This window comes from Pelecanus crispus, chromosome 7, assembly GCF_030463565.1.
Source record: "Pelecanus crispus isolate bPelCri1 chromosome 7, bPelCri1.pri, whole genome shotgun sequence".
NCBI classification, from domain to species: domain Eukaryota; kingdom Metazoa; phylum Chordata; class Aves; order Pelecaniformes; family Pelecanidae; genus Pelecanus; species Pelecanus crispus.
Genome location: NC_134649.1, coordinates 17745459 through 17757551, shown reverse-complemented (window position 1 = coordinate 17757551; position 12093 = coordinate 17745459). Strand labels below are relative to the sequence as shown.

The 12093-nt window shown below is 34.6% G+C and overlaps 1 protein-coding gene across 2 annotated transcripts in view; it reads left to right on the top strand.

Moving 5' to 3' along the window:
* Positions 1–11620, top strand: part of LRRC49 (leucine rich repeat containing 49) — a 63213-nt gene extending 51593 nt beyond the window's left edge. For both annotated transcript variants that reach the window (XM_075714153.1, XM_075714152.1), the window contains 5 exons: positions 2614–2851; positions 4143–4328; positions 8347–8456; positions 9159–9312; positions 11414–11620. In XM_075714153.1, the coding sequence (XP_075570268.1) occupies positions 2614–2851; positions 4143–4328; positions 8347–8456; positions 9159–9312; positions 11414–11620 (895 nt within the window). The remainder of the gene's footprint in view (positions 1–2613; positions 2852–4142; positions 4329–8346; positions 8457–9158; positions 9313–11413) is intronic.
* The last annotated feature ends 473 nt before the right edge of the window (positions 11621–12093 follow it).

The following is a 12093-nucleotide window of genomic DNA, read 5'->3' as shown; positions in this document are numbered from 1 at the left end:
TGATTTTGCTAAATAAGGGAGGACTTTGCGTTTGCAAGAGATGTTAAATATGAATTCTTGAGCCTTCTTAAGGTTGTTCATTTCCTTGACAACTTATACTGTTGCCTTCAGCTGAAATTAAGAAAATGAGGACGTACAAGCATTACAAACATTTGTAACCTTTTAGTGTATCAAGAGGTTTCATAAACTGAGTGTTGAATTCAATGTTCTCAGTTTGAAAAGCAGCATCTCTTATTGGACCAATTTCATACTCATGCTATTTTAACAGTAACAGTTCTTTGACTTAGTTTTATTCCTAAGGTAATTTTTCCTAAGGTAATTTTTATATTGTTGGTTTAAAATATAGTTATGTTATTTCTGTGATACACATTGTGGCTTGCTTACTTGTGTCTAAAAGGTGGCCATCTGGTATTCTATGTAATTTAAAAACCAAATGGAGAACTTTAAAGAACAATGTGTGCCTTGGACTGGCTAAAACCAAACTAGCACACTTTCAACCTGGCTAGCTCAGGCAAAAGCCTGAGAAAATAGTCTGCATGCATTCAATAGCAAGTACAGCTTCCTGCTCTGCCTGATCAACACTGGAAATATCAGGTATGGACAGGAAGTCTTTGCCTCTCACAAACAGAACCCATCTGAGTTTCAGTCTAGTGTTGGCTAGACCTGCTTTTATCTCCAGTCGAGAGCTGCAGCTTTTGAAACATTTTTTTTTTTCCTTAGCATTTTTAAATTGCTATAGTCCTTTCTGTTCTCGTGCTTCCAAAGCTTTCCCCCAAACATATGTTTAGCCACTGCTTTCTTGCCGTCTTGGTTTCTTCACAATTTAATTCGGTGTTAGTAATCATCCCCCCATGACCAAGTCAATGTAACTATGGTAGCTTGAGCATTGTCCTGTTAATGAACAGATTCTCGTTGCTTGAGAAATCGTGCTTTTAAGTAACATATTAAGACTTTTTCCATGGAGTTGTAGGAAAGATCTTGGTGTAATGCTATCTCTGCTTATGCTGGATACAGTGCCTAAAGTTGGTTTATTCCTTGTAGTTCCTAACCACGAATGTTTGGATTCTTTTGTCAAATCTACAATAATAAAATATAATGCATAAAATCTGTTTCCATGTTCTTGTGAAAGTTTTTGTAGTTCAAGATTTGTAGAATGCTTTGTAGACATCTAAGTGGTTACTTTTATGAAATATAAAATTTCAGCCCCCTGAGATGTTAACAAAAAAACCCCATGCTTTATTTGCATATATTATAATCTTCTTATGCAAATTACAGTGCATTTAGTTTTCTGAACTGGAGATTTACGTTTGGAATTTTTCTCTCTCTCATGACTGGTAAGAGAAATGAAAGTGTGATAGTGATCTTTGTCATTGATTTATATTAGGTTTAACAGATTATTGAAGCTGTGGCAACGTGTGTTAGAACGAAGAAGCTGTAGACAACACTCCTGTTTTTTGCCTTGACACCTTATTGCTCTTTAACCCTCTCTAAGTTAAAATTGACATTGATCTACTACCATGTTTTATAATAGTGAAGAATTTCAGAAGATATTTTCAAGATGTGTGACTAAGCAATAAAATGGCAGGTGAAATTCAGCATACATAAGCAATTACAGCTTCACATTGAAGTGATGGGCTGACATTTCCAGTCAAGAGTGAAATCTTACAGTTCTGGTTGATTTTGTTAAGAAAACATCAGTCGAGTGATCACTAGTAGTCAAAAAAGCAAAACACATTAAAAATACTAGGAAAGGTAGTAAAGAGTAAAATAGTAACAATCATTACACAACTTTCTAAACCTGTGATTTGTGCCATCTTGAATTCTCTGTGCAGTTCTGGTCCAGTCAGCTGAGCATATCATGTTGGAAGTAAGACACAAAGAGATGAGAGTTGAGAATACCTGGATTTACTGCTTAATCTTAAAATTGCTCTTGTGAATTGGAAAGGTCACGTTATTTTAAAGAAATGCTTATTCATCCCTATTAATTAAGGATTAAACAAGGATAATAAGCCATAAGATTATTCTCATCTCTAAGCAGGATAATGAATCCTGATATCCTGATCAGATAATAGGACATATGGGTTTGAGGAAGGAGTGATACTCTTGTCAAGAATAAAAATAACTGTTCAGTGTTGTGAATAGTATTATCCTGGATTGGTTTTAACAACTGTCTGTTCTTAAAGTGCTTACTCATGTCATAACTTTTACATTTCGTATAGCAAACAGAATGTGCAGGTGACTTTGCTTGAATAAATACATTGTTTGAAGTTGGCTTTAGATATCTAAAGCAATACAAACTATGTTAAGTTAGCATTCTGAGTTAAAATTTTAAGCAGGTTATTAAATATCAGTGATTTCTTAATGCCCCCCCCCCCCCCCCCGCTGAAATGCACCCAGAGCCTTTCTGCCAAAGTGGTAGAACGTTTGCAGTGTTGATAGAGGATTTTGGTTTTGAACCAGATTGGGTACTGCAAATGAATGAATGCATGCTGAGAAATGCAATCATATTTGACAGTTAGGTTTTGGTGAATGAAAGGACTGTCATTCAATAGCATGATGTTACTATCTCAAAATAATCTCATTTATATCACTACATTTTTATTTCCTCCACAGGTCTCTTGATACCATATTGAGCAGTGCAGTACAAGGCTTGTCTGTTCTTGAGTCTCATTTAGTGGAAGTGGAAGGAGACACTCTTTGCTTGTATGGTGCTGGAGCTCTGGAGTGCCTGGATCGAAACTGGAGTGTTCAAACAGCTGGAATTATTGTCACAGTCTCCTTTATGTTCATAGAATTTGATGAAATTGTTCAAGTGTTAACAAAACTGAAGACAAAATTTCCTAATTCTGTGGTAAGAATGCCTCAAATTTCAGCTGTGTGAACAGCTATGGAATATCTATTCCCTAATAGAACCTTAATTTGGCATAGTAACCCTTGAGTGCCTTCATATAAATAGATAATTTGTGAATTACATATTTGCTTGGTGTTGTCCTATAACACTAACTGTAACTTGATACTTCTTAAAAATCAAAACTTTAATTTAGATTCTTACACAGGATTGTGTTTTCTTTTCAGACTGGTTATTATTTCTCTTAATTCCTTTGACCTAGCTGATTATTTTTAAGTTGCAAAACTGATGTGTAAATACAGTATTGCTATTCTACAGTATTGTTACAGATTGATGGTATCAGGAGACCTTCATTTGTGTTGTGACTTCAAAGATCAGATAGCTGGTAGGATAAAAAGAGGTAAAATTCAAAGGGAATAGCTAGCTAAATCAGTACCACTGATTTGGAATTCCTCAGTTCGTGATGAAGCAAGACAATATAAATGAGATGTCCCTTTGGTACTTCTTTCTTTTTTTCCTGAACGTTTAAATCAGTCATTCTGAAGTAAATAGTAAAATAATGATGACATGCATAAAGCTACTTCTTATTCAGATGATATGCCTCTGGAGCTCCCTGCTTCTTTTTAAGGTTTTGAGTATAACAGAACTTAATGGTTTCATTGAGATAGATAAATTTGTGGGCAACTTAAGACAAATTTACCTATCTCAGTGAAATAATTGTTTCATTGTGGGGGGAAAAACTTGTGGGGGATAGCAGAATCTCAACTAAATTTTTATCTTCACCATCAATTTTTCCTCCTTCCCTCAGTAATGCTACTGTGTAGCCAAATGTACCATGCTCATAGGAGCACTGGCATAGGGCATGGTTCAAAGAAACAGGAGGGTATGACTTAATGCCAGCCTCCTATGACCAAAAAAGTAGAATATTTAAAAATACATATTGTACTTATTTTTATGTGCAGTTGCTTTACTTGCAGAATTAAAATAAATGTTGCTCAAGTAGTATCACTGCTTTTTGTAACATTGAAAATATTAGTGCTGTTACTAAAGGGTTTATAAATTGCTTAGGATCTTGTAATGTTGATCTTTCTGAATGTATGTAATACACCAATTGGTTTATACATTGATAAGTTTTCCCACAAAGACCTCAAATGAAGTGAGCTCAGTTGCTTCATCAGACCTAAAGACTGTTTGTTTGAGTTGGAAAATTGTTTGAGTAGCACAGATTAGGAACCATTGTGTTCACTCTTTATTGTTTCCTTATTTAACTTACTGTGGTTTGACTTTTTTTAAGCACCTGAAGTTTAAGGAGACAAATCTTGTGACACTGCAGCAGTTCAATGCATTAGCCCAGATGCATCATATTGAACAGTTGACAGTTGATCCTCAGGGAAATCCGGTTGTCAACTTTACTTTGTGGAAATACTATGTTCTGTTTAGACTGAATCATTTTAATCTACAGAAGATAAATGGAGTAAAGGTAGGACAGTGTTGCTTCCTTCTTACTATTGGTCTTAGAAGAAAAATTAGCTTTTCTTTTTTTTTTTTAAAAAAAGCAAATGAATTGCTATTAAAATGAGCAGGACCCTGTCAGTGTCCTTTCAGTATTAGGGGGAAAAAAAATTAAGTAGACTTCACTATATAATTTCTTGTGCTCTGCATTTGTTAAGTCTAACTGCACAGTGTTACAATTAGCAAAGTTGATAAGATTCTTAGTTGCCATAAAAATGTTGTATTTTCTCAGATCTTTGCAATTGCAAATGACAGTCCAAATCTATACCTGAGTGGTAGGGATATAACTGAAGGGAAGACACTTTTTCTTATTATTTCTGCGTGTGTTTCTAATTAAAAAAAAAAAAAAATAAAAACTGCATGATTTTACTTGATTTTTAAGAAGCACTTTACTATGTTCAAAACAATCACAGTGCTGACATTGAATATTTGTGCAAAAATGTTTGACAGACCTAGTAGTTTATAGTATATGATTATTTATATTTTCCAGTGCTACAAAATATAGCTAAAATCGTATTTTCTTCTTTAAGCCTATCACATGAAAAAGTCTGTCTTTTTTTTTTTTTCCCTGCTTGCTGTGTACAAGATTGTTAGCGTATGTTTTTTTGTTGGGTGTGTGGTTTATGTTTATATAAATAGAAAGTTAGGACACTAATATTGCTATTCTTTTTATTTCCCTTTACATCAATTGAAAGTAAATTTATTCATGCATATAAAATGGTTATTTTATACTTGGGCTTTGATCATAAAGGGAGCAAGAATAGTTACAATGCCAAACAATGTTTGAATGTGCATTCCATTTTAAATGCCAAGTAAGTTTAAGTGGTGTTATGGAAATTAATTAGAGCAAAAATAATACATAGCTTTAGTGTTTAGATCTGGTGTTTTAATTGGTCATCATCATGTGTGTTGGATTAGATATTTTACTTGTTACCTGATACAGCCATAGCATGAATGTTGTGGTTTACTTGGTTTTAGTTCTGTAAAACATGCATTAGTTGCACAGAAGAGCGGGAATGAGTTAAAGAGCTTACCTGAATTAACTAGTAGAGAAAGGATGAGAGGAGATGAAGGCAAATATGTCTCACTCCAACAGCACAGTACCTTGAAAAAGCTGGGCGGGGGGGGAAGTGATAGTCAGTAATCCCATGAGAACTTTAAAATAACCTTGAATTTAGTACTTTATGAAACATGCCCATGAAAGTTGATTTTAAAAAAAAGGGGTGGGGGGAAAGGTTGAATGTGGGTTTAAAGTTTATTTCTTTTTTACTGCATCATATTTTCAAAATCAGTGCTAGTGATTCAGATTAAAAGAAAATAGGAGATAAATCTTGCTTGTTTGGTCTTCATGGAGAAAGAAAAAAAGAAAATAATGCAACTATTTAAGTAGACTTTTTGTTACGATCTCAAGGTCAGCAAGTTCAGTCTTTGAAGGAAAAATTTGAATTTAATAGTGTTTGGGGATGAATTTAGTAAATGGATTTGCATGTAGCATGGCATGCTTTTTATGTAGGACATATATAAAGCGTTAAATACGTATGACTGAAGAACATTTTTGTTCTCAACAAACTTTTTCAGCCAGGCCACACTATATGAAGATGTGCACAAAGAAATTTTTTCCTAGTGTCATTAATCATTTGAAAAGTGTCATAGCTGAGCAGAAGAAAGAGGTGAACTCTGATTGCTGTTTTTCATTAGTCTACAGCAGAAGTCATGGTATCTGGCTTTGCAGATACATATTACCTTTTCTTTTAAAATCAGTAATAGAAAATCCTGTTTCAATGTAAAGAATACAAACCCCTGAAGTGTGCTTTCAGATCAGCCCTAAATAATGGATTCGGATGACAGAAAGGGAAATGTGCATATTCTGCTATTCTGATTATCATTTGTGTGTGATGTTTGTGAAGACTATTGCGTTGCCAGCTCTGAGGTACATCTAGTTGGAGAGTAAAAGCAATATATACTAACTGAATTAACTAAATAAATTGCATAACTCTAGCACTCAAAAAAAAAAAAAAAAAAAAGTAAGGAAGCTTTTATTTTCTCCCCACCCTCCCCCTTTCATTTCAGTTATGTTCCAGGCTAGAAGCTGAGTGTTAGTCTCCCCCAACAATGATGATGTTCCCTTGTCAAACTGTTACATTTACCAACTGTGGAAAAACCAAATTCTCTTCGTTGAGATACACTATTTGAAGTCTTTCCCAGTGATAGTAATCTCAGATTTAATTAAGAGTTGTCAAGGTTTGAAGTTACTAAACTTTACAAAATGCTTTACGCCAAGTGGTACGGCATACAATATAACAGATGCATCACATTTGCTGAATTGGTGCCTGTTTTCTGTACTTGGCAACAAGCAGGCATAACAGACTTACATTTATGTGATATTACCGTTATAATCTTTTTGTGATTAATGGAGCAAACAATGTACTGGAGTAAGAGAGAGAACATGAGTTTCTGTGAACTAGAGAGTGTGTTCAGCAGGCTGTCTCTGTTGACCTGGTCCTTATGCTCCTCTTAACATAAATAAATAAATTAAAACCACTTATTTCTCCAGCAGGCATTTCTGCCTGCAGTGGTCTTTGTATCCCTAGCTGCGTTCTGCACTCTTTGTTTTAGACCTTGTTTCTGTTAACAGACTGTTTAGCGAGGTCATCTAGTCTTAGGCTACTAAGTAAGACTTATTTAATTTTAAATGAAAATGAGCAAATCTAAGCACTGTGAAAATAGAATTGACCTTACATTTCTAATTTCCTGAATTATGTTTTCTCTGGAGAATTTCTCCCTGCATTATCCTGTTGCAGTGTACTTTAGGCAAGGGTACATTGTATAGTCTATAAACATTAAAGATGACTATAATAGAATTACATTAATTTGGATCAAAATTCCATTTCATGCACACATTTGAATAATACAGAACACAAAAATTATCTGGAAGTACTTAGTAAGTACTGTGAGTATTGAAGTTTGTTTAACAATGGGTTGCTTTCCAAAAATATGTTACCAGATGAACGGAAATCAAATTTGATCCAGAAGTTAAGAAGTCACTGAGTGAGTTTCATTGTCCTGTGTTATCCAGGTCAGATTTAGATGATCATAAAGATTCCTTCTGCACTCAGTAGAAAGGCAGGAGTCTAGAAACTGTGCCAACAAACTTTTGGCAGTTGAAGTCAGTTCATAGTCTGGCCATCAGGGCAGGAGAAACACAGGCCATGGTCTCCAGAGGTTATGAGCCAAGACAAACAAAAACCAGTAACGACCACCACCAAAAAATAACCCCCTTCTGCCTTCTTTATACAAAATTGAAATGTGTAAAATCAATCCTGAAAATTTTTCAAACATTGAAAATTACTTTAAAGAGACATCTGTAACTTAATGTTGACACAACAGAATGGATGATATGTAGAGGAGTATAATGGAGGGACACTTATTTTTGGGGGGTGAAAAATGCAAAGAGAATAATTGTCTTCCCCCTCCTCACCTTCTCTAAAGCCTGTCTTTCTATAAAGTCTTCTCTATGATGCTGCCAAAATAAGAGAGACAGTAACTTATCTTTTCACATCTGGGTGCTCAGAATCTTTTCATTTCTGCAGCATAACTTGATCAGAAATTTTCCAGTAGACCTTCTGTAAGTGCATGCAGTATGAAGCAGGATTAATATGTCTGGCCTTCAGATACTCAATGTAAGAAATCATTATAAAATTCCTCTTTTCATGAAGAATATCATGGAGCACAGGGTAGCATGTGTATACATTAAAGTTTCCAGAATTACAGGAAATAAAACAAGCACAAGTACCTCATTTGGTTTCTTTTAAAGTACATTTAAAGTGCCAGTAAAAGCAAATCTACGTTTTGAAGGTATGCCTAGAAGAGATCTGTATGCAGTGTTCTGTATAACAAATTTCAGTTAATTCTTAATGTACATACGTAATGAAATATGAATGTGCCAATTTTGAATTTTTGTTCCCCTTCTCCCCATTCCCTCACAGGTTACTGAAAATGATATTGTAATGGCGGAAAGGCTCTTTGGCATTCTGGCATATGTAGCATCTTCTGAGCTGCCACATTATCGCATGCTTTCATTATTTGGAGAATCTAGGTAAAATGCAACGAACAGAACTAGAATTTGTCCGGAACATATTGTTTAATTCTTTTGTGTGGTGTCATGATAAATTGTTTCTAGGTAAAAAGATAAATATTTCACAAACAACATCCTACAGAAGATAGGTTATCTGCTTATTGCAGAAATATTAGCATCTCCTGATTCACATAGACAGGTTTTCACAGAAGTTGTATGAAGTCTGCTGAGTAAGATTAAAAGGTGCATGCACACAAATGCACTGCTTGTTAAATTTTCCGATTGTACTGATATTGGTGAAGATTTATGGACTTTCACAATGAAGACTGACTATTTTTAGTGGGTATTTTATGGTGGGTAACTAAACAGTTAACAGATTTAAGTGCTGTAAGAAAAAGGTGCTTAAAAAGACTATTTTTAGTCTTCTATAGATACACACTTAGTAAATGTTTAAGCTGCAAGACTTCCTATTTAGGAGATGCAATGTGTTATATGCAAAAAGTCAATTGTATAGAAGCAAATTTAACAGAGGAATATCTAGAGTCATCTGTATTTTGAGTAACCAGAGGATGCAATAAACTTGAAAGCTCATAAAGTACATGTTCAAAGAGAGAAAAGAAAAAAAAAAAACAAAACCTCACAATCACTAGAAACATCTGCACTTTAAAAAAAAGAAAGTTTCCAGTAATTAAAACTGTAAATTTCTTTATTATCTTCTCACAGGAGGAAGCAATTCCATTGTCTGCTGGAGGGAAAGGGAAAGAAATCTGGGACTGGAAGTGAGGAAAGTAGTGATAACAGAAGAAATGGAGGAGAAAGCACAACTCGAGCAACACTGAATTACATGACAAAGGACTTTCATATGGAAAAACTTGAGGTAAGTATATCATTGCAAAATACTTCCATCCTCTATTATATAACATTAGACTACTACTCATGGAATTTGTCTATATATCAATTTTCAGTTGTGTTATTGAGAATGGTGGTTTTAAAATATCAGTGGTTACCATATTTACATGTATGATCAAACATTTAATCAAACTGATCTTTGCCAGAATACTGGAAAGTGTCAGTTCCTGTCTTTGGTGAAGTGTTTCCTGAACAGTGCCACAGTCTCAGGAATACATGTTAACCTACAAGCCTTATGTTCGTAATGAAATGTACCTGCATGAGTAAAATATAAGAAGTGAGCACAGTTTTTTACAAAGAAAAATGTATATTGTACATGTTAGGATTTTCTAATGGAAGTAGAAAGTCAGAAAATGTATCCCAAAATATATTGGTGAAGAATATCTTCAGAAAAGATTTGAGGTAGTGCGGGCTGTAGTAATAAAGAGCTGTTTCCTAGCTTTTAAATGAGCTACAGGAAAATAAATATATAGGAAATGTATTAGGTTTACTTATTAATAAAACTGCAAGCTGGCTTGTTTCAGACAAGTGCATGTGTCACGCTTGTTTTAGTTTGTGTTTCTGATCTGCTAACTCTTTTGCTTGGGCAGAGGGAAATTGTTCCCAGGAAGAACATGCTTCTTTCAGCCTCTATCTCCTTTCTGAGCAATCAGCATGAGTTCTAGCTATATGCACCCTGCTTCCCACATTTGTCCTGTTATTTGCTTTTTGATTATGTGGAAATATATAAATCCTCTAGTGCAAGAAATTAAATCAAGTTCAGTAAGCACTGAATTCGGTTATTGCATTGTAGTTTTGTTACCTCAGATCCGTAGCATAAAAGAGACAGTGACTGCATGTGTGGGAAGATTAAATTAAGAAAACATTTTAGTTTCAAAAGCTGTGATAGTAGCTCTTAAAACTTTGAATGGCATAGGGTAAGACAGTGAGGCATTCCTCTTGTCCTTTACCATGGAACAAGCACTATAATAAAATCAGCTTGGTATTTGTACAGTCCATTAAATATATGCATTGTTTTCTCTTCCCAGTGTAGCAATTCACACCTTGTCCTATGTTCCAGTGTTATGTATGCGGCAGCAGATATTACAGGATGTCACAAGAGGAGATAGGCAAAAAGGACTGATTCCAGTTCCCCATCAGCAGTAAACTAATGTAATAAATGTAATTGAATAAGTTTATTGCTAAAGATGACAGACTGAGTCATTGATTAATAATTTGGTTTTTTAGATGAAACAGCTGGGAAGTATTTTCTCTGCTTTATCACTCATTTAAGAAAACTTCTGTTTTGATGGCCTGAAGCATGACCTAACATTTTTAACAGTGCCATAAATCAAACTAGTTAGATATTTAGCGCCAATATAACTTATTGTTCAAAGCTTATTATAGCATTTTATAGAAACTCTGCGGAAACAGGGATTAATACAGTTTGAGTGACTAAAATGCAGAACTAGTAGTTGCACAAAGTGCAGTATTTTTTAAAAATTTTTTTTAAAGGTTCGGGTTACTTCAGTATCTAATGTAGTATGTGTTAGGAACCATGCACTTGCCAGAGTCCATCAGGGAACCTGTGGAAAGGATGCATACTGGCATATTTTTCTGTGACTATGTGCTTAGGTCTTGTGAGGACAGGTAGATAAACATATACTTTCCAACTGTTGTCCTATAATCGTGAAAAGCTAGGAAGGGAAGGGAGAGAAGGAAGGAAAGTAGTCTGGTGCTTAATGATTTCTGAAAATTTTCACTGCTGTGCCAGAAGGCAACAAAAATCATAATGCTGTTAAAAGATACCTATATGACTACTTTAAAGTGGATTTCAGATAAATTAATTAATGAATATAATATGAATATGATGAATACAATCAGATTCTGTGGCCACACCCTTAAAAGCTTGACTTACACCCTGGGCCATGCAACCAAAAAACAACAGGAAAAAGTATGCAATGGCCCTTTTGCCTGCTAATCGCTATGTTATTTAATTAATTACATTTTTGTGGTTGTTCTTTGGGTTTGCTCTTGTTTAGCCTTTTCTTCCTTTGTCTTATACAATGTGTAATGGTTCTCCCATGCAGGAAATCAAGGAAAGAAAAACATTTTGCCAGACGTACGTCGAGAACTTGGTGAAAGAAGCAGCTGACATCAATATGAAAAATGAGTCGTTGCAGAAGCTCTGGCCTCAAATGTTCATTGAGCTTGTCAGAGATGCAGTGATAGAAATACGCAATAAAAATTCCTACATGAAACTCTGCTTACAGCGGATCACTGATCAAAAAGAGTAGAGTCGAGGCTTGTTGTCTTGCAAGCTTTTGCTTTCAGTATTCTGTGATGTTTTACAAGCTTAAAACAATAGAACATAAAATTACCATCACTATGGCATAATTTACCTCCCCACACCCCCAAAGGGATGCCTTTAAATCTTAATTAACTCTTGATAGTTTTGAGATAAAAGTTTACTTGCTTACAGCTTTAACAATGCTTCCTTGGCTAAAGTGATGAGATAGCACAGAAGTAACTTGGTGATTGTCATGTTTTACTAAGTTCTTGTTTATTTTTTTCTGCTACCCTTGCTTCTGTAGTGCTACAGCATTAATTTTTAAAGAACAAATTTACACTCTGCTTGCCTTATTTTTTTTTTTATTGAATACTTTTCAGTTGTCACCTTTTTGACTGTTTGCTGCTGTTTAAAAAACAAAATCAAGAATAGTAGCTGATTTTTTTATGAGCAAAAGCTAATAAATTATTTTTACACCCT